Source organism: Cryptotermes secundus, unplaced genomic scaffold (genome assembly GCF_002891405.2).
Source record: "Cryptotermes secundus unplaced genomic scaffold, Csec_1.0 scaffold19, whole genome shotgun sequence".
Lineage (NCBI taxonomy): Eukaryota > Metazoa > Arthropoda > Insecta > Blattodea > Kalotermitidae > Cryptotermes > Cryptotermes secundus.
In genome coordinates this window covers 1622847-1646428 of record NW_019729897.1, presented here as the reverse complement: position 1 = coordinate 1646428, position 23582 = coordinate 1622847, and the positions used below count along the sequence as shown (strand labels likewise).

Here is a 23582-nt window from a genome sequence, read left to right as displayed (position 1 = left end):
ATCTACCGTGTATAATGAGTTTATTGGTCTTAATGGCAGTGTGCTACATATTTCGGCTTATAAAGTCATCATCGAACAATATACACTAACAACTGTTTATAAACTCCTGAATTGCCTTCTATATGAATTCGTATATTACGATATAACAACTATCATTGATGTATCTGACTTTACACATAGTTAGTATATTCAGTATTTCGTTAGAATTCATACTTTCGTTGTAAATATATTACAATTGGAATAAATTCGCATATAGGCATCGGAGACCGAAGGACCTTGATAATAATGGGGATGGAGGACGAAAGTCAAATGACATCCAGCGATGTAGTCTTCATACTAAGCTCAATGGAAATTTTGCAGTTGATTCAGAAGATGTACATAATTCTTGATGATAATATAGGTCACTCAGTTTCCTTCAAAAATTTTAAAAGCAGCCAACTTTCGCAGTCCAGTGTTTGCTAAATACGAAAGTAGCATTATGGCATAGAATATGTTTTCTATTGCTAGTGGGGTGGGACTACGTCCCTTGTACTACGGCCACTTCTGGCCTATTGTACCAGCCCCAGATGATAGGTGAGGGTGACTGTGGAGCAATTGGTGGAATGAAGATTGGCAGGGGAAACCGAAGTACTCGGAGAAAACGTGCCCCAGAGCCACTTTGTCCACCACAAATCCCACTTGACCAGACCCGGCATCGAACCCGGGCCGCCGCAGTGGGAAGCCAGCGACTAACCGCTTGAGCTATGGCGCGGCCTTGGCATAGACTAAGTTACATTTGTTTCATGTAAGAGGGGATTCGTTTAACCAAAAAACGCCTTATGAACACACACGCAATCCAGAAATGTCACATGTTTCTAACGCTATAGATACGTTAAATTTCTTTTCTTTTCTTTTATAAAATAGTCCGTTGTATGAATAGTGCAATTGTAAACATGTAAATTCTAGAAGTTGTATCTTATTCCAAAATTTAATTCATTGTTTGCTTGTATCCGTATTTGATAAATCTGACAATATCAAATTTTCAAAGAAAATTGCGTGTATGTACGCATTGTAGTTCTTTAATGTCTCTCTCTCTCTTTTCCATTCGGTGACTGAAGGTTCTCTGGCTAACAAATATATTTATACAATAGGGTGTGTAAATATGTGCACATGTTTGTTGTAGCCAATAACATTTTTAATTTCCATGTTCAGTATAGGCTCGAACTTCTGACGTTCTCTTTATCTGTGAATTATTGTAGCGAATATAAAGACACTAACAGACGGCTGATTATAGCGTAATGTGTTGAATTTATCTTCTGATAGAAATATTGTGGGTAAAAACGGCTGCCTAATATAATTTGTACTTTGCAAAACTGACTAATTCACTTCCGATAATTCTAGGTTTGAGATAATCCGTCACAGAAGCTTTTCTTGCGGCATTCTTATTTTTATTCCTACTCACACACTACATGTTTCGACTGCAAAACTCTCATCGATGTGCACGAAGCACGTATTTAAATTCCACGCATTATTGCATGGGGTTATAAAAACATATGGAAATATAATAAATGTAAAAGGAAATAAATTACGACGGAGCCGACTTAATTTTTGCGTCAGACTATGTACTTGTTCCGTCTGTCTTGTTATACGTAGTGACGTCATTTCCATATTCACTGGATAATTGATAAAATTATTAGTGTAGGCTTTTCCTGTAACTTTGTTCTTTTGTACGCTCATATTATAATTTTTTCTCTCTCCTGGGTTGACAGTGTTAGCTTTCACAAGCCAACTACAATTCACTTGCCAAAAATTTCTTGTAGACTCTATTGAAAAACAATAGACATATGTATCGCTAGGTTCAGTATTCACAGGGTAATGAACCTTTGGGTTCCATAAAATGCTGGAAAATTCTTGAGTAGCTGCAGAATTGGCGGCTCTTCAAGAAGGGCTCAGCTCCATAAGTAAATAAGTAAGGTTCAGTATTCAGTACCTCGCGATTTTGTATATTCTGAGTTTCGTTTGGTTCCGAGTGTAACATCATTAACTGACTGTTCTTTGTATCACGATGTAATGCTTTCTTTTAGGTAAGAAACAAACTCTTAAATGTTATTTAGCTGGGGTTTGTGCCTCAATGTGCCAATATATATGTTCCCCCCACCCGAAAGAATACACAAACTTAGTGAAATACTCGAAGCCGTTTCTTTCAACTTACATCGAAGTCTTAAATTAAAGTAACCTTGATTAATTTTATTCTCATCTTAACTATTTCTTTATCACTGAGCATCTATTCTGCATGTAGAAACCCTTCGATATCCAGAAATATTTGCCCCTTCACGCACGGCACCCCAGTAAGTCCAGTTGATTTTATTTGAATTTGGGACCCATGAATTGAGCCCCAGCACTAATTGCAATTTTATCTGAAACAGGGGCTCAGTTTATTTGAATAAGTGACATGTTATTAAGGATGATACGTATCTGTTCTTTACAATTTTTCAAGTTCGTGGGATTATCGAAATCGGTCCTATTGAATGACTGAAAGGGCTAAAGTGAAGAAGTTATTACAGACCAGAATCCTGTCACGAAACTGCTCAACATTATTTGTTTGCAGAGGATACTACTTCTGCTGGCCACAGTGGCCACAGCAGTGGCAATACCGCCCCCGCCTCCACCAAGAATCACTTTCGGTCTCCCTAGCAAGAGAATCGGTNCCACCACCACCACCACCACCACCACCACCACCACCACCACCACCACCCTCCCGCACAATATCAGTATACAGACTTCCAGCTTCTCCACCACCTCCATTGACAGCCCCCAGCCTTGTATATGGAGGTCTATGGAGGTAAATATAAATTTATATAATTGTTAGTTAATATTTTGTGTACATAATTATACCAATAATACGAATATTTGCTACGCTCAATTTCTCTTGATTCTGTGAGATTGTGCACTGATAGAGTGCTACATGCACTGCTTTCAGGTACTACAAATTCTGCTGATAGGGTGATCTGCCAACAGTAACCTCTCTACTGTCAGCTGTCATTTCACAAAAGAAAAACAGTTAATTAGAAAAGTTTCTTGAAATCCATATATTATAGCAGTTAACACAGTTAAGGAAATAATAATACCTTGACCGCCAGTTTCTATGCAGATATAAATACGAGGTGGTGTTCAAACTAGTATTTACAGCACTGTAATAAAACTAAGGATACCAGTACATATATATGCTAGGGTAGTGCTTTGGAAGAAGGGTTCTTGCACCTTTCTGTTTAAAATATTTCGTACATTAAAAGTCTGTTATGTCTGTTATGTCTGTTTCCTAATATTTTGTACAGAACACATAAAGATATTAACCCTGTCTTACTTCTCACACAATTCTTTAGGCTCTTTCTTATGCAGTTAATTTGAACAGTGGAAGTGAACTGAAGGAAAATTTACTTTGTTTCATCGTCATCATCATCATCATCACCACCACCACCCTTCTTTTCATGAGTCCAGCATTCTAATAAACCAAAAATTTAATTTTGTCCCTTGAAACTGGCACTACCTAAATATAATATTAACAACACTAGATTGATAAGACTAGAAATATGTGTCACAGGGATGTAAGCTTTGTAGTATTTATCAGAACTCCTTGCAGTTACCTATTTCAACTTAGTTATCAGTAAGGTTCAAGGTGCAAAGTTGTCTTCAACATAAAAGAATACTATTTTAACATAATTTAGTAAATGTGTAGGCCTATTCAATAAGAAAGTACACTTCCTGAGTGACTTTTTAATTGAACACTTATATACGTATATTTCAAATTCAGACAATGAACTCATGGTTTTGTTGGTAGTTACTATTGTCCATTACAGTTCTACTCCCACACATAAAGTAACTCCAATCTGAAATGAGAACAGTAAGAAGAGTTCATTATCACATAATGCATTCAGCTGCTGATCACATGCAGTATGGTACACTGAAACATTTTCATATACCATAACAAACATAGACTGAGGGTGTTTGAGAACAGGCTGTTGAGGAGAATATTTGGACCGAAGAGAGATGAAGTGACAGGAGGTTGGAGAAAACTGCATAATGAGGAGCTTCATAATTTGTACTCTTCTCCAAGTATAATTAGAATGATCAAGTCGAGGATGTGGGCAGGTCATGTAGCACGAATGGGGGAGTACAGGAATGCATATAGAATATTGGTTGGAAAGCCAGAAGGAAAGAGACTACTGGGAAGTCCAAACCGTAGGTGGGTGGACAATATTGAAATGGACTTTAGAGAGATAGGATGGGATGGTATGGATTGGATTGGTCTGATTCAGGATAGGGACCAGTGGAGGGCTCTTGTGAGCACGGTAATGAACCTTTGGGTTCCATAAAATGCTGGGAAATTCTTGAGTAGCTGCAGATTTGATGGCTTCTCGAGAAGGGCTCAGCTCCTTAAGTAAGTAAGTAAGTAATAACTAACTGACTCCATGGAGCAGAGTCCTTCCTGAGAACCCATGGAACGTGTTTATTATGATGTTAGCAATAACTCATCAATGGACTCTATTCTGAACCAGACTAATCCAGTCAGTATCAACAATTTCATTTTTCTATGACCAATTCTAACATTATCCTCCAATCTATCCCTAGGTGTCTTCAAAATAGTATTTTCCTTTAGAATTTCTCACCAAAATTTTGTATGCAATTCTTCTTTCTGTCATTCTGTCTATATGTCCTGTCCATCTTGTCTTCCTTGACTTGATTACCCTAGTAATATTTGGTGAATAGTACAAATTTTGAACATACTAATTATTAAGTTTCTCAAGCTTCCTCTTACTTATATATGGTCTTAGGTCCCCACAGATGTGAAGATTCATATTGTGGGCTTCTGGGTTATGGTAGGTTGGTACAAATATTTTGGTGAAACATACGAGTACTACCTCCATCTTTAGGATAGAAGTGTATGTCCCTCCAAAACATTTGTACCCACTACCAGACTACACAATACCATAACCTAGATGACTTTTCACCTGAAGGTCCAGATATTCTCCTTAGAACTGTTTCTCAGTCTGCCTTAGTCTACATTACTCACTCATGGTAAGAGACCCAATTTTACATTCAGTCAAAACAAGAGCTAAATTATAGTGCTCATGTAATCCCCATAATTGCTGCAATGCTCAAGAGAAAACTGCTATATAATGTATATATTAACTTCTTATACTTTCATTTTCAGCATTGACAAAACTGATGGCATCATTTGGTGGCCAAGAAGAATCAACGTTCTGAATAGAGTCCGCTATGCATAATTGTTCAAATGAGTCACATTTACCTTATCTAACTGAAACTTATCTTTCTTGTGAGTTATGTCAGAGATACAAATCCCAATTATTGTACTGGAAAAGTGTACAACATTTTGTATGAAACTTAGCATGTGATAGCATATATAGAAGTAATATATTTTATGAAATTTAGTTATGTTTGTAAATTTGATATTTTTTACATAAAAAAAATTCTAATGTATGTACATTCAGTAAATATATTTCTAGTATACATTCTAGATTAATTTATTATTACAGCAGAACTTCTCTTAGTGCAAGAGAACAAATAATGAACAGTATTATAATGGCAAACGTGATAAACTATAATTTAACTTTAATCTTAATTATAAATAATTTTAATTAAGAATAACTTTTAAGAAGTTTAATTCTAATTTTCAATTCTAATCTTAATTCCAAATGTATTTTAATTAATAATCGATATTGCGTTCGCAAGCAATATGTAATTTTGACATACAGCTGCACAATTCTGCCAAGACAGACCTGCACCTGATGATGGTCATATACAGTTGAAAGGTGCACTGACAGAGAAGTAGGACAGACAATGTGTTGCATTTGAGATGGAAATATATGCATACAAATATATTAATTAATGCAACAGGATGCTTGAACACAATATCATGATCTGTAATTTTGCTAAGAGAATGATTGTTGAATAATGAATTGGAAAGTATTTGGAAGGAAGTGTTCATGGCATAATCATGGTACTCTTCTGGCATTTACCTAGAGGGACTGCGGGAAACAGAAGAAATCTTGGGTCAGACAAGATTTGAGCCAGGCATCTGCTGCGTACAAGCCCACAGCATTACCACTACACCAACCTGCTTAGATTTTTGTTATATTTCTTTGTTTCGAGCTATCAGTTTTGTCTTTGGGGTATTTTCATTTCCTGAAAGTTTTACTGGATTCAGATCTTATGTTGTTCATATTATCTCCATTCATCTGACTTGTATTTTGCAACCATTTTAATTTTTCTTCCTCCTTTTGATCTTATAATTTTGCACACACATTATCAAACCATGATTTATACTGCTTTAGTTTATAATAACTTAGACTTTGGCTAAACTTCTGTTATTATCTGAATATTGTGGAAGTTAAAGAGTAGTATCAGGTGAAAATCTCGGCCAGGTTTGCAGCTTTGTAAAATTTGGATTTTAAAATGGATATTCCTGCATTCCAAGTTTGTTTACTGACAGTCTTTCCCTAACTTTCCCAACCACAAAATAATGGTCTGTATCACCTAGCTTCTCTAAAATACTGGATGTTAATCATCTTTCATCACTGCCACTGCCATATGCTCAATCTGACTGTGTCCCTTTATCAGAAGTTCAATTTGTAATATGTCCTAAAATAAATGTTGCAGTTTGTGAATGTTATTTTCTTCACAGAGTTCTTTCTTTGGCAAAATTTATTATGATTTAGTACAGTGACAATTTATTAGCTCCCATTTCCACCCCCAAAGACAGAGGATCACTCCTTGTCGGTCATCTATGACTATTTATTTAATGTATTTGCAGCATGTTTCTAGAACATGAATTTAATAAGTAAAAATAATGTAAGGTCTGTTTCTTGCACTGAATTAACTTCCTAATGCCAGTTAAGAGATTATAGAGTCTTGTTATTGTTGTTTTCAGCTTTGTGGGGTTTATTAAAGATGCATGTGGACGATTAATCTGATAAGCACACAGTTCAAAGTATTAAATAAGATTTTATTAAAGATATATAAGAAATATTCAGTTTCATTCTTTTGGTGTACAGATTTGCAGTTTAGCCATTTGCTCTTAAGTCACATTTGCAAACTTGCAAGTACCTATTACCTTTGCTGTGCTTGTTTGTCTCTATGCACAAAACAACTGAATCACTGCTGGATTGGAGTTTACGAATAATTGTCAGGGTACTTCAGTCTGCATTTAGATTGAACAACTTTGACCGCTCTACTTGAAGACCAACACACTTCTTTGAATGTATCTTAAGCTAAATATTTATGAGAGAGAGAGAGAGAAAAAAATAAATAAACCAGCGTAGAGAAAACCAAAACCCACATTTTACCTTCAGTACATTCTTTTTGTAAGATAATTGAACAAATTGGACACCATGCAAGCTTCTCAAAATTATTTCTATATGTAACAATCACCATGGTCTTCTGATCACATCCAGTACTTGGATTGTCCATGTTTTGTGATTATTCATGCATGCTTTCCCCTTCATTAGCGCAGACAATTGGAAGTATACTGTATTGTATTTTAAGAAAAATTGGACAAAAAATAGGGTAATGTAAAAAATACTAGTTTATATGCAACTGAACAGACACAGTAAACTTTATATTCAAATTTAAAATAATAAGTACATCACATTTAATGAGAAATGTCAAAATTAAAATAATCTAAATGATAGAACTTCCAGTTCTTTGTGTAGTCTTGTCAGTTTCTTCAATGCACTTTCGAACGTTCTTTGAAAGTGAAACATAAAGGTCCATCAGGTTTATTGATGAGCAAAGATTTGCAGTCCAGAACACCTCCAGCCCACCCTACCTCATAATGTCGGATAATCTGAAAAGAAGAGAACCCACTTTTGTATAATACCTAACACTTAAATTAATCTTCTTTAATATGAGTTGGTCAGAACATACTATCTTCAGCTTGAGAAAATAATTATAAACAGGGCAAAATTATTGTGATAAAATGGGGAACTGGAGAGTTGTAAATCACTGTGATAGTGCACCTGTCCCCTCAGTCCCATTTGTGAAGAAATTAATAGGTCAAAACACAAGTGAGTAAGCTCATGCAACCTGGTTCCTGTGACTTCGTTGTATTCCATAAACTCAGAGAAACCTTGAAAGGCAAAAGATTTAATGGTGATGGAACAACTAAACATGGTCATATGACACAGCAGAAGTTGAGTATCCCTGAAATTTAATATGAGAGATGCTTCTAACATTGGCAGAAAGTAACAGTTATATTAGACCAATTAAAGTAAAGTAAAGTTGCCATACAATGAAGATATATGGGGGGAGTGGGTGTACCATTCAACACATTCTTGTAATAGACTGATACAGAGCAGACTCATGATTATCCATGGGCAGAATAATCATGGGACTTAATCATGGAACCCATCAGTTATTGATTATAGCTTCCCAAAATGATTTGTGTATTATCCATTAAAATACATCAGTTTTAGTAACATGTATCAGTGATGTTTAACAACAATTTGCAGTCTTCTCACCATATTGCAAGTTTATGACTTATTATCTTATTGGTTTTTGCACAGGCCTACTTACAGAATTTTGGATTATTCACTGTTTTTACTAACCTGTGATATCTCTCGCATCTGTTACTGCAGTTAATCAGTAGTTCGCTGTACAAATTAAATATTTAACTTTTAGTGTAGAATTGCAATCCAGATTTCAAAAACATTTATATTGTTTTCATATGAAATTAGCAGACAGATGGATTTTATTTATTTTGTGTGAGAAATGTAAAAAGTCTTTCATTTTGATTTTCTTTGTCTTTCTTACTATATACAGTGCAAAGGTCCTATTTCCTTTCATATTCATGGCACTTTGTTCCTATGTAGGGTTGTCAAGAATTTTTAGAACAGAATATTTCTGAAGATATAAAAGTTCATAAAACATGGGCCTATACCATTGAGACAATAACATACTGACCTTTAAGATGATTGCATGCATATTTTGCTCAGCCAACCATCTTGCTATACATGTTCGAGGACCATGGCCAAATGGGAGCACCAAATATGGGCTCACCTGCTTATATAATGGATGAGTTTTGATCCATCGTTCAGGCTGAAACTTGTTAGGGTCATTAAAATATTCTGCTAGGCGACAACTCACTTGGTTCTGTGTTACAACAACGGTCTGTAACAAGGAATAGATACTTCATAAAAAAATCACATTGACCCGCCAGCTTCATGGCAGAGATTTAAGAAATGGCAGAAGAAACCATGCATGAAATATAATCATTCGAATAAAGAGAAATTTGTGGGAATAAAAAACCATATAATAATCCAGTTTATTCTGTACATAATGAACAATGTCCTCCACTCACATAGATTCTTTTCATGTGGATGGAACTGAATTTATCAGTAAGCAGACTGAAGTGGCTGCTTAGGACCTCGACTTCTGGCAAGCCCTTAGACAGCTCTGTGAACTTATAAATTTTACCATCTGTCATTTCGCTTAATGCAGATGCCTTAAGGCTAGGCAGTATTAGAATTTGATTACTGCAGATGTTATTTTTAATAGAATAACCCCCATCACATTGTTACCGATTTTGGCATGACTGCTGGCAGCTTAAGTGTGATCTGCTATTTTCAGAGGCATGTTTCAAAATTACAGAACCCACTTTTGTGAAAACTTATTTTTAAATTATTCTGGTGGGGCATAATGGAACCCCCCCCAAAAAATTTAAATTAATGCTGTATTATAATAGTAGATATGGGCTAGTGTTTATGGTAGTGCTAAGAATGTGCCTATCGTGCTGGTGCACTTTTTGTAAAAATGAAAAGACATGCAAGGAAAGCTGTTCTCCAGCTTACATTGCAGTTGGCTTTTATGAACAGAAGTAAGCCTTAAGTAATGTAATGTATACACTTTTCTCAAGCTGATAATTATTTTAAGTCATATATTATAGTTTTATGCCTAGAATACCTAGAGCAAATAAAAATTGATGTTGTATTGTTATTATACAAGCTTTTAAATTCTGAATTATGATGGTGTGACCATAGGTTTGTGGAAGTGGTGTAAAATCCATTCAAATAAATGCTAAAGTTTCTTCTTTGTTCTCAGATGTTCAGCACAGTTAAGACTTCAAGGAATGGGATGAAATTATAATGAATGAAAGCGTCTCACTCAAGACAACATTTCTTGTGTACTTAATACTCCATTTAATAGACAGTTACTTTTTTTAAGTTGTTCGCATTTTCAATAAATGTACTAATATATTTACAGTAATGATTGAAGAAAATGTTTTCACAATTTTAAAAACTATTTTTACTACACTGTACACGGCCCGAGAACCAAAAATATGCCACTGTGTGTGTAAAATGTTAAGGATGTAGGTATAAAAATTTGCTCTATCATTATTTTTAATGTTCTCAATACACCAAGAACTAAATTTTCATTAATTTTGTCATATATGACAGAGAATTAAAACACAAGAAATGAGTTCTAAGCAGAACTCGCAAAGGTTACTTCCCTGTTGCACAGAATTCTATTCCAAAAGATCTACAACTCTATTATTTTCCTACTTTTATTTTCTTTGTTTAGAACTTTTTACTTCAGTACAGATTCTGTATGTGTCAAATTTGTCAGTTGTGATCTCAAAGTTTCACATCACCATGTTTGTAACTGCCGACTTACAATAACTCACACAATACCTCTGTACCAAATTTCACATGCTTATCTCCGATGTTTTATTAACTACCACCATTTAACTGAAAGCTAAAGAAAAATTTGTAATGGCCATCATGTTTCTGTTTTACATTCTTCATAAAAAAGGAAATATAAAAGCTCCGTACTTTTCCAAGCTGTAAACACAAACACAATTCCAGGGCCCCAAAGTAACGGTTCCTAGTGTCACTCTAGCCTCACAACTTCATGTATCTGATACATTATTACTACTGATTATACAAGTAGGAAATTAATATGTAAAATAATTGAGTGGCTTCTAATGACATTACATTCATGCCAAGTGTTTAACAGTTGGAGTTAAAGTGAACACACACACACACAGAGCATGGCAATTTCACTAGTCTAATTATTTCTTTAAGGAAGAAAAGTAGGCTAAAAAGGCAAGGTGAATATGCTCCTTTGTCTAAACACATTCCATAGACATGAAAAAGAAAGACTGTGAAACTTCTGGCTTGCTTTTTAAGTTACACACTAGCTGGATATAAGTGTTCATCTTCTCATTCCCCATTTATCCTCAAGACACACTATCCTGGTACCCGTTAGATACTTGGCTGAGTAACTACATATGATGGCCCATCCAACATCAAAACCTTGATAATCCAGTTGCATACTCACTCCTCTTGGTACATGGTAGCCTGAAAGTACTGCATCTTGGGCCAGTATTCTACCAATACCAACAGATATGGGGTTCAATCGCAAACTCTCCTTTAGGACTGCTTTCATATATTGAGCCTGGGAAAGTATATCAGTGGTGACAGGAGAGTTGGGTTCAATCAGAAGTCGGCAGGATTCTTCATACAGGTTGTTCTGGACTTCTGGATTAGTTGCCAGATGATAGAGAGCAAAACTTGTTGTGTAATTTGTCTGTGGATATAAACAGGTAGCACTTAATTATATGTACTGATCTGCAATATTTATGTATTCAAATAGCACTCAGTAATTAAAGAAATGTTTCAGATTATTCAGTTCTGAAGTTAATGGGATCTCTTTTCTTTTTAAAAAAATAAATATTAAGATAAAGTAATAAACCATATTGTCTCTTGATTTGCAGTAACATAAAGGTATAGTTTTCCTTGTGCTATACCATGAAGGCATGGAGTAATGGAGATACAGGCCCTTTTCCGATCACACATGCTTGAAAATTAAGTCCTACACGAGTTCTTGGATGACGTTAGTGCAGATATGTGTTTTCTGTTTTATTAACACTGCACCAAATGCATGCAGCATCAATAAGAGACAACAACAAAACAAATGTCTACTGATATGTAGACCCTGAAATAAAAGAGACCAACCGTAATAATTATAAGCAGTTCTGAAAACATTATTGATGTCCTCAGAACAAGAGGAGTGTTTCAGGATTTAACTCCCTCAGAGCCTGAACATTGTAGTGGCATTGGCTGGAGAGATCTCTCCCTTCTAGATGCTTCAACAGAGTACAGGGTATATGGCAGCAATGTTCCTCTGTGTGCATGAAATTACTTTACGAAATAATGGAGTAAAATCTGAGGATTCACCTTGTCTGAGAAAATAAAACCCGTAGCCCTGTTCACAGTGCTTCTCTTTCTAGAAACAAATGTGTCATCATTCAATAAGAGAAGGGCAAAGGGAAATAAAAATACTTCTTAGTATTTCCGACAAAAAATGTTACCAGTGTATCTGAAATTAATGGAACTCATGAACTGAAGTTGAAGTGAAAACTTCATTCTCATATCTATCTCAATTATTTAACCATGTTTATGAGCATAATTATTTTATATATGCTTATGTTTTATGAAAACAGGTGTGTGCCACTGTATCTTTTCACCATAAAAAAGGGCGTGATAAGAGAAACTTTTTCATAGTTTGGTCAACCCAGCATGGATGGCAAATTGATTTATGGAAATCAAATGCAGTGACATACAACTTCTGGATACTTCAGTAGAAGCTATAGATATTATACATTATGTTATACTATAGTGTGACATGACTATTTGAACATTGTCCATTGCATGAGAATGGCTCAATAAACAAGCAAACCATCACTAGGCAATGGCGCACTCACATGTCACAAAATAGAGGAGCTGTTTGCGCTAGTGTTTACTGTGTTGTCCATCCTGAGGCTATATAGCAAGGGTGAACGAGGTAGCTTAAGTGCAGCCATGAGGAGTTGTGAGATAGGAGCCAACCACTAATGACATGGGTACAGAAGCTGAAGAATCTGCATTGTTGGGAGCCATTACCAGGCAACAGCTGTTGAAGACAATATAGTGATTTGTGTGTGTGTGTGTGTGTGTGTGTGTGTGTGCAGATCTCTGAAATGGTTATAGTTACATGCAGTTATAAGTTATACATGTCCAGTAAACCTAATTAGCAATCCAAACCATGTGTCTAGTCACAAACATGTGACAATTTACCCAGTTTATTTGACTCCTCTTATGGGAATATTCAGGATAAACTTTTGCTGCAGGACATAATCTTACCGTATCTACCCCTGCTAACAGCATGTCCACTGCCATTCCAGTTACATCCTTCATATCAAGTTCCGTAGACGACAAATACAATTCTAATAATGATTTTACCTCATTTTTGGTGGTTGTAGATTGTTTTAAGGATTCCTTTCTTTTGGAAATAAAATCTATTGCAATCCTGAAAGACAAAAGAGTCATAAGTCAGTCCACCTGGACCTGTGGCCTGTGGGAGGCATAGACCACACACATTTTCAAGTTAAGGGAGCAATGGGATGTACAGTTCCAGTTCACATCCTCATAATTACCCCAGTCTACTATACCTGTACGTAGCTGCCAGAAATCTTCCACCAAATACATAGTGTTTAACAAAATATTTTGCTGTATTTTAGCGTCCTGTTGCACTGATTCATATTCATAATGTGTATATATTAACAGTCTTCAAGTGCATACAATCCCACCTACACATCCAACAATATAACGCATTCAGCCACAGGGGCAGAACACATCATAAGACATAATATACACACAACATTAGAAACATAAGAAGAATGACTCCAATGTGAATGATTAATAATACACACGAATTTTAAAATATGACATATGAGGTAATAAGTTTTAACAAGTTTTAAATACATAAACTTTATTATTATATAAGGACGTATACAAATTTAATATTACTTGTAAATGGACATATAAAGGCAAGCAGTGAAATGGTTAATGGATCGATACACCTGAAGATGGCATCATGGTGCCGAAACATGTAGTGCAGAAGTGGTAGATGGGATTGTATGCACTTGAAGACTGTTAATATATACACATTACAAAATATATTGTTTCAAGATACTCCTCAGTAAACAAGAAGGTAATGTACCCTTAGGGTTATCATTAAAAGGCACATTTCGCTTACACATAATGTCTGCCTACTGTTTAGTGATTCCAACAGAGATACCCAGGTATGGCTAATGGCAGTCAGTGATGTCTAGTTATGGCCAGGAGGCCATAAATGTAGTTAAAAGCTGACAGATGAGAGAGAGATGGTAGGAGGCTGACAACATCATGAGCAAAAGAAGATACTCTTAAGCCACAGTGCCAGACAACAACTAGGAAAGGTGTAGCAAACTGAGAAGACCTAGCATGATACAATGATTTGTTAAGCATGTACTTTAGTATATTGTGACATGTTTCATATTCAGTGCAGATTGCACTTATGAATATCTTGAAACGCAGATGTATGTATGTATATATTATAATTGTTTGTAGTTACGAATTCTAAGTTTTCAATAAATTCAATTACGAATACAAACCCCATGTCTAGTCAATAACACATGATAATACTTTCATCCTATTAATACAATTGTGATAGGTGTATCACTATAGGACTCATGCGGCCTATCTTTTAAGATTTCTATTGCACTGAACATGGACTAGACACAGAATGATTGGGTAGGATTTGGAGGAAGGCAAGAATCACCAATTTAATCATTAACACTCACTGTTCAATGTATTTCTGAGACTTCTTCAGTTTCCTGTACAATCTTGTTTCTACCCAGCGCCACAGCTGAGGTCCATTGTCTGTTAATAGGATAGCGCTATTGGTTGACAAGGCTGCTTCAAGAAGCATGGAAGATAGTGATCCTTTTTTACGTTCCAAATCACTCAGGCTTCCCAACCGAACATCAAATGTCACCAGACAAATCACTGGAATACACAAGAATCATTACAAAAAATGAATACAGGAAAACAAGACACATACTAAATAACTCCATTGAGTTGACCCTCTTGAGAAGCCACTGGTCACTCAGTTGCTAAAGAATTTCCTAACATTTTATGGAACCTGAGGTTTCAGTACCATGTTTGCAGAATCCCTCCACTGGTCCCTGTCCTGAGCCAGACAAATCCAGTTTATAACACCACATCCTATTTCTCAGAGATCAATTCTAGTATTATCCTCTCATATATATATCTAAGCCTTCCTAGTGTTTTCTTTCCTTCTGACCTTCCCACCAAAACCCATTATACAGACACATACAATCCTTATATTGAATTGAAGGGTTGAGGTCAAAAAGATATTGACCACTATTTTATTTTTTCTGGGATATTAAAATCTGAAAGTCTGGCTGAACATAAGAAATGATTAAGGTTCAGCAGTATCTCTAGGAAGTATTTACAAGACCTCTGAGATGTGATGGGCACCCAACAGAGAGATGGGCTGTGTGCTGGACAGAACTCTTGGCAGATGTAGGGACATTTTTCCATTATGTCACACTGGTACTGAGGCCCACCCAGGTTCTTGTCCCTGCACAGATGTAGAGCAACCAGAATGTGAAGCATGTCATTCACCTGTACCTAAGCTTAATAATGTATAAAGCTACATTTCCACTCTGCATACATCTTCATGGCACACAGTTCCTAAATGCAGGGACAATTCTTTCTTATGTTTACTTACCATGTAAACTTTCTTTCAATTGTTACCATCTGTTTCTTTCCAATCAAAATTGCACAACAATGCCATGTTTGTAATTGTGAACATATAAAAGCTGATTTATGAAAAGTTTTTAATATTCCAATTTCCATGCCTAAGTCAAGTGATTCATGATATCCTAGACTTAAAGCCATCTGTGATGGTTTAAAACAAACACCAAAGAGTAATGGAGCATATCTAAAATGCAAGTTCTTAAAATCATAATTTTAAGTCTCTTTGTTGCCAACAAATCCAGAAGATTTGATAAACCTGCTAAACTCTCAGCCACTTACCTGCTGCCATGTTATTAACAGAGATATATCATGTAGAAAGTCATGTGATCTTAACTGTCTAATAATTAGAAAAAGTGTGACTATATCCATCAAATATTGGCAGGGTTGGAGAATACAGTTTTTAAATCATCCATAGGTCACAAAAATGCCTTTACAAGCTATACCACCTGCTGGTTTTTCTTGTACAAGTAATTGCCTCCCTATGACAAGAATATCAAATATGACCCTCACTGGAAGTGCAATATTGTACTTACATTCCAGGAGAAGCCTAGACAGCTCGTCAGAAAAATCATGATATTTCCCAGCAGACTTTGTCCAGATCTTGAGATGATCAATGAACTCCTGAATAATCTTGTCAGTCTGAGGTAAATATAACCTCACACTTTGTGGTCGACTTAAACCTTGCTGAAATTCACTGCGGAGTCTCCACCACTCAGGTCCATTCCTAATACACAAAAATGTTGCAATGAGTACATAATCAGAATATAAATATAATGTTCGGTTACACATGCACTGTTCTCTTGTTCACAGAGATTTCAGAAGAGTCTTTAGTCTGAAATTAAGGAATGATTATTTTGAAGCTTTTAATATTGTTATATTCTGGATTATGGCACCATGTAGTCTTCTGGCTGGGTATAAGATCTGAGATTTTGGTGACGGTAGGTGGGTACCCACAGTACAAATTACAAAAACCCTCATTATGTAATTTTCTTCACCCTCATGTTACTTCCACTTTCTTATTTTTTGCCTATTTTCCTCATTTAAAAAATAAAATAGGCTCATGAAATCACCATGTTGTCTGTGTGTCTGTGATCTCCCCTATCAACTTTTGTATGGCTGAACCAATCTTTATGAAACTTAGTATGGATATCATGAGAGCTGACCACATCTCAACAGCATACTTCATAAATTACTCCCATCAATCTGTGTGTATCCTTCCTGTCTTTCCTAGGTAACAACTCAGTAAAGACGTTCCGAGGGGAATGAAGTACTGTCAGAGGCACTGCTCTCTATATGGTCTGTGCCAAATCAAAGGAAAATGGGTGATTAGTTCTTCCCAGAACTTCTTGTTAAAATATTCTTTTAATAATACTTTTAAATGATTTTGTCAGTACTATGTGGCAAATATGGCGGTTATACCCCTCTTTGTTTGTGAGGACCTTTCTACAGACACCATAACTTTAACTCTCAGTGACACTTTCATCACTCTAAATGATTGATTAGGAGGTGATATTGTTCTTCTGGTATCCCATGATGATCAGTAGTTTATTTCTCCCACACTCATATCAACAATACAACTTCCTGTCACCCATATAACAGCAGATTTATCTGACTTAGAACTATGAAGGCTGCAATTCCCTGTTTTGATATGATTTTTTCTGCAGCTGTCACAAATTTTCATTCCATGTTCAGCGTCATAATATAATTCACACACCTATTGCAGAACATGTCTTTTGCAGTGCGATTTTTCTTCTTTTGATATGGATTGCAACATTTCACAGCCTACTTCATGCTTTTCACAGAATCAGCCATATTTACTCCTAAAACAGAAATACCACTAACATCCACCCTGATGCTATACTATACTATACAATTCTATATACTACTCACCAGACAACTGATGTATAGATTGATAACTTTTTTTATATTTCTCTGTAAACATCTCACAACCTGTCAGGAGGTATTAGGAAATGACTATGAAACCTTCCAAACTATATCATTCAGGATTTCTAAATAGAAAGTAATGAACATTTGTTTAGTGTTTGTTCTTCTCGTCTCACAGATATATAAAAGAAAATGCACATGTATTGATTATGATAACAGTTGTCCCTATTTCCTTGCTGATTTAAAGCTTATACCACAAGACCTTGTACAGGTAGAGCAGTGACTCAAATCTGAATTTCTTATTCTGTAATCTTTCCAGCTGCTTGAAGTTATTTGCTACCCTGCTAGAAGAGAGTATTGAATTATAGCATAACACAAACAGTACCCTACCCAATGAAAAACACAAGCATAAAATGTTTTACTTTAAAAATAATTAGACTGAAATCAAATGATGAAATCTGACACAGACCTAATGTATAACTATATGACACATTTGTTGTGATTTCAGTCATATTGATTTTTTGGAATTTAAGATCAGATTGTCTTTTGGTTTGAATTTTTAATATTGTGTTTATGTGTTTTATATTACTGATATTTTCTTTTGGTCTTATGCGTCTATTATTGTTAAGTACTTTAAAACAGTTGTTATATTATTGTGATAGATCATTGTGTAATTTTTATGTGACTTTGACAAGTGATGTATTCGCTGTTATTTTCTGACACGTCCAATTGCATTCGCTTTAGTTAAGGATGAAAATAAAGTTGAAGTTGAAGTACGGGTTTGGTGACTGAAAGTTTATTACAACTATGCAAGATCATGTACCTGTAAGTGTTCATTTCCATAGCTTTAAGAGATACCTCACCCACAGCTTTGTCTGTAATAGGCTTCATAATATAGGCATTAAGTAAATCATATTTTGATATTATTATAACAAATAAATCAGTCATTAAAAATCCAAAAACCTGACTGCTCTACCATATTTTTACCACTTCAAATAATGCATAACAAATTACATCAGCAAAATCCTTACGTTGGTAGCAGTCCACCAGAATTATAGATATTAGGGTGATCATTTCTGTATTTTTGTAAAGCAAGGTGACTTCTGCGTTCAGGGTAACGTCCTTCGTTTCGGAATACTTGCTCAATATCACTTGGAGTGAACACCCACACAACAGAAACACCAGGGACTATGTCTTCTCGAACTATTGAACCAAATTCTTGCAATTTTTTATGACCACCATGGTGCAACTGCTTGAAACTATATTTTCCTGCACATGAAACAAACATCAACTAACATAGATGTTATTCAATGAGTGAACTTCTTTTAAAAACGGCTAAACAATAAAATGATAATTATGTTCCTTAATGAATAAGGTAAACGGCAATGGAAAGAGAAAACTAGTATTTGAAGAATGGAAAGACACAAAAATTCAGATGGTGAACTTTGTCAAATAAAGCCTCTTTCTCTTCTATTATTTGGGTGATACTGTGTTACAGTAAGGTTCTTTCAAAAGTGACATGTCATGAGCCCAATTTTTGGGTCCAAGGTAGATATGAGTCATACCAAATTCTTTATTTGTGAAGTTAAAAATTCTGAAATTATTATATTTGGATATCATATTTCAAATCTGAACTTGCTAACCAAATATTGGTAGATATTGCCACAGACTTCCAATGAATGGTAAAGATTTTGGCCCTGGAATTTCATTAAAAGGGCGAGCTCCAGTAGTATCATGGTTCCTACTGATGTCATTTTCTCTTGTTGCTACATCATCAGCTAGCTGACATGTCTTTCCTATGCATGGATTGAAGGCATGGTGAAACCTCAGTGACCCTTTCTTGAAGCACCACATTTTATTTCCTTCCAAATATCACTCTGAAAGAAACTGAAGAATTAACAAGTAGTTCAATATTCTTCAAGAAGGCTGAAAAAGAAAATACAGTTAATGAAATAAAAATGTATTTTATAACATTTATTTATATTTCAAGAAGTGTTTCATATCTCAAAGGCTCATATCACTACCATGTTGATATTTTTCTCGAAACCACAAGATGAATTTATACATACAAACATATCCTTTATTTTCCATAAATATCCATACAGGTAACAGGCTCAGGATGTGGAAATAGTCATATACATACACAAAGTCACATAAGTCACATAATGAAGATCACCCACATTAATTAATTAACATATACAATAATATGAGGTAAAAAGATAATATTTTGATTAACAGACATAATTTAAAAGTAACTACAATATAACTTGAATTAATATAACTTTTCACATCTCCTATACTAACTATATTAAAATACGGCGTTAAAACATTCAAATTTATGTACATTTGTAATTAAAATACTCATTTAATGCATAAAAAGAGTCAGCATGTAAAAATCTTTTTAGGGAACGTTCAACGGATTTCTGGTTATTGAATAATTGTTTGAGCTCTTTAGGCAGATGATTGTAGATTTTATACCCGAATAATATGCACCCTTCTGAACTTTAGTAAGTGAAGTACTCGGTGGAAATAGGTTAACAATCTGTCTGGTACCAATATTATGTACCTCCGTATTTCTTGTAAACAAATGTATGTTATTTATAGTATGTTGCATCAGGAAATATATTTATTGAGAACACAAAGGCAGAATTTTCATTTCCTTGGAAGAGTCTCTACATGAATCTCTTTTCTTTAATCCCATCATAATCCTTATAACATTCTTTTGGATAATAAAAAGTTTTGTCATGTATGAAGAATTGCCCCAGAAGATAATTCCATGTCATCAAAGAATGTATATAAGCAAAATAAATCATTCTTAAGCTACTTAATGATATCGTAGACTTAACTGTTCTCATAATAAAGCAAGACGAACTCAATTTAGTAACAAGGTAATCAATATAATTCTTCCAACACAGCCTGTTATTAATATTTAGGCCTAAAAATTAGTCAGTAAATTTTGATCAGTATTATTATGCATACTGTGATCCTCATAGTTCATTAAAGTGAACTGGAGAGTGTGGGTTTTATTAATATTTAATTTTAACAGATTGGTTCTGAACCATGTATTAATATTGCAAAATATTCTGGTCATGGCTGATTTGTAGTCAGCGTATTCCAGATTAGTCACTATTATACTTGTATCGTTTGCATATAATAATATGTTTGTTCCATTAATTGAAACCTTAGTTATGTCATTTATATACAAGAGGAAAATAAGTGGGCCAAAAATTGAACCTTGGGGTACACTAAATATTATTTCTGCCCAACTAGACGAGCTATTAATAGAACTGTTAGGGCCAAGGGTTACTCTTTGATATCTTCCATTCAGATAAGATTTAATTAAGGCACCAAACTTGCCAGTTATTCCATAAAACTCTAATTTTTGGATAAGTATATCATGATTGACACAATCAAAGGCTTTGTGTAAGTCGCAAAATATTCCTCCAACAAACTGTTTATTATTCATTGCTTTTAGTATTTCCTCTACTAATTTGAAGGATGCTTTTTCTGTAGATGAATTAGGTCTAAAACCATATTGATTATTGTCCAATATATGAGACTGTCTATATGTTCATACAATTTATTATATATAACCCTTTCAAAAACCTTAGAAAAGGCTGTCAGTAATGAAATAGGCCTATGGTTGGCTGGTTTATATTTATTACCGCTTTTGAAAATTGGCTTAACTACAGCAAATTTCAATCTGTCTGGAAACATTCCCTGGGCAAGGGATTGATTACAAATGTAAGTTAGTGGCAAAGTTATATATGGCATACTTGCTTTTAAAATTCTAGTGGAAATTTCATCATAACCATGTGAAGACTTGGTCTTCAAAGATTTGATTACCTTTCTAATCTCATTAGTTGAGACATACTGCCATTTGATAGATTTAAAAGTAGACGTGTATTTATTGCCCAGATAGTATAATGGGCTGATGTTGGTTGGAATTTTGTTATTGCTTAAATCATGTATAAGTGTCTGAGCTACTGAGATAAAGTATTCGTTAAATACATTTGCAATGCACTTTTTATTCTGTATCATAATATTATCGACTTTCAGCGATTGGGGTTCATCCTTCTGAGTTTAAATCCAGTCTCTTTTTTAATAATTGACCATGTAGTTTTTATTTTGTTATAAGATTTTGAAATTTTATTATCATAGTGTACTTTCTTAGCCTCTTTAATGACTTTAGTAAGTACTTTACAGTATTTCTTATAATACAGTTTAAAATGTGGATCATCATCTTGTCTATATTTAAGATACAACTTCCTCTTTTTTTCGCAAGAAATTCGTATCCCTTGAGTCATTCACAGGTTACATTTAAGTTTGGAAGTAATATATTTTTTTAGTAAAACACGAGTAAAAAATTCTTAAATAAGTATTAAGAAATACATTAAAAGTACTGTTTACATTGTCATTTGTAAAAAGATTAACCCCATAGTTCATAGCTTAGCATTTCTTGAAATTTTGTTATATTATAATTACTATAATTTCTCATGTACTGAGGATTACCTCCTTGTTCAGATGACATTATATTATCAGTTATTATCATCTGAGCATTAGTTCCTACATCTTAATTTTTAGACATGACCTCAATATGAGTTACATATATATATACATATTTTTAGAAGAAAATAGTCAAATTCCACACAGTATTTAAAGGAAAGTAAATTAATACTATCAGCAGTAACAGTTTTAAAAATGCAACATTGTAATATGTCTTTGGGTTCCATAATAGGTGGAGAATTTTTTGACTGCGAGAGCGAATATTAGTTTCTCAAAAAGGACTGTGCTCCATTGAGTTAGTTTAGTTAGATACTTTTAAAAACTGGTTAAAAAATCAAAACAAAGGTTTTACCTTTATCATCCTGCCATAACTGAACTAACAGATACATTTTTCAATACAGACCCTCCTTGGATTATGCAAGACTCGAGTTACATAAATTTGACCTTATTAAAATTTTGCCATAAGACACGCAAAGAAGTAAAATGAAACGTAAATGAAATTTTGCTGTTTGGAATGTTAGTTTTCTATGATTACAATAATTTATTTTTTCACCATGTTTCAATTATTTTTTTTTTTGTGTTTTCAGCTTTCTTTCTGCAAATCACAAACATTCACAAGCACACATATAAGTGTACATACATTTACGTATTACAGTAATGCTCTGACTTACATAAAATTTGAGTTACACAAGACCTTCCAAGCGAGAACAATTGCATAATTCATGGAACTTATATTCTTATACCTAATTCTGCTCAAAAAAATCTTAAAATTGGAGATGATTAATCTGTTGCAAGCACAGCAAGAACAGTGGTCATTTTGTACACTACGGCATTCAGAAATAGGTCACGTAGAATGTTGAAGGTTTTATATTTCAGCAAACAATGTAATTGCCATCATCTTTAGGGTTTGTGTTATATGGAACTTCAGAAGCCTTTGTTTAAGTCTGGTATTGGGCAGTGAGTTGAGGTGAAGTTATGATGGACAAAACTGATAAGATGGGTGCTATCTAACTGGGGAAGGCAATGTAGTTGATGTAAAAAGGTAACTGAATGATTTTTCGAGGCAGTGAGAAATGTTTCAACCTCACATTTAGGACAAGAAATTCTGCAGGTATCTTATATTACCACTTCATGATTAAAAGAGGTGATGAAAGATTTGATTTGGAACAACATGGTTGTTATGCCCCAAAATTCGAGATAGTAGAAGAAGCCACGGCCCAAAAATGTTCGCGCCTAGCGAACAGTGTTGCACAGTTATTGCCGCAACTTGTAAACATCAGTAATGGCAAGTAGGTTAGGAATCTGCTTGCCCAGCAAGGCTGTGTCCTCACAGCGCCAGAAGTTTGCCTAACTCGGGCACTAGAGAATCGGAAGAGATTGCTTACGCAGCGATCAGACGCCAGGGGGTCTGCCCACATCCCGATAAGACCCAATGAAAGCCTAACTTTAGGAAATTAGAACACAAGGGAGGAGCTATCTACCCCCTTGTCGTCCACGCGGAATCAGCGAATTAAAACTATAAATGAGGGAAATTCAAGAGACTTGGAATTC

The 23582-nt window shown here is 34.8% G+C and overlaps 1 protein-coding gene across 6 annotated transcripts in view; it reads right to left on the bottom strand.

Annotated features, from left to right (window-relative positions):
- Window positions 1–7307: 7307 nt before the first annotated feature.
- Window positions 7308–23582, bottom strand: part of LOC111865689 (cytochrome P450 302a1, mitochondrial) — a 22978-nt gene continuing 6703 nt past the window's right edge. For 3 of the 6 annotated variants that reach the window (XM_023853905.2, XM_023853909.2, XM_023853910.2), the window contains exons 2-9: window positions 19169–19402; window positions 18557–18794; window positions 16175–16365; window positions 14660–14864; window positions 13179–13344; window positions 11335–11583; window positions 8959–9165; window positions 7308–7843 (exon numbers count right to left, since the gene is read on the bottom strand). In XM_023853905.2, coding sequence (XP_023709673.1) covers window positions 7724–7843; window positions 8959–9165; window positions 11335–11583; window positions 13179–13344; window positions 14660–14864; window positions 16175–16365; window positions 18557–18794; window positions 19169–19379 — 1587 coding nt within the window. In that variant the 5' untranslated portion in view covers window positions 19380–19402 and the 3' untranslated portion in view covers window positions 7308–7723. Of the gene's footprint in view, window positions 7844–8958; window positions 9166–11334; window positions 11584–13178; window positions 13345–14659; window positions 14865–16174; window positions 16366–18556; window positions 18795–19168; window positions 19413–23582 lie in introns of all 6 variants that reach the window. The other 3 variants (XM_023853907.2, XM_023853908.2, XM_033751922.1) reach the window with 2 other exon arrangements.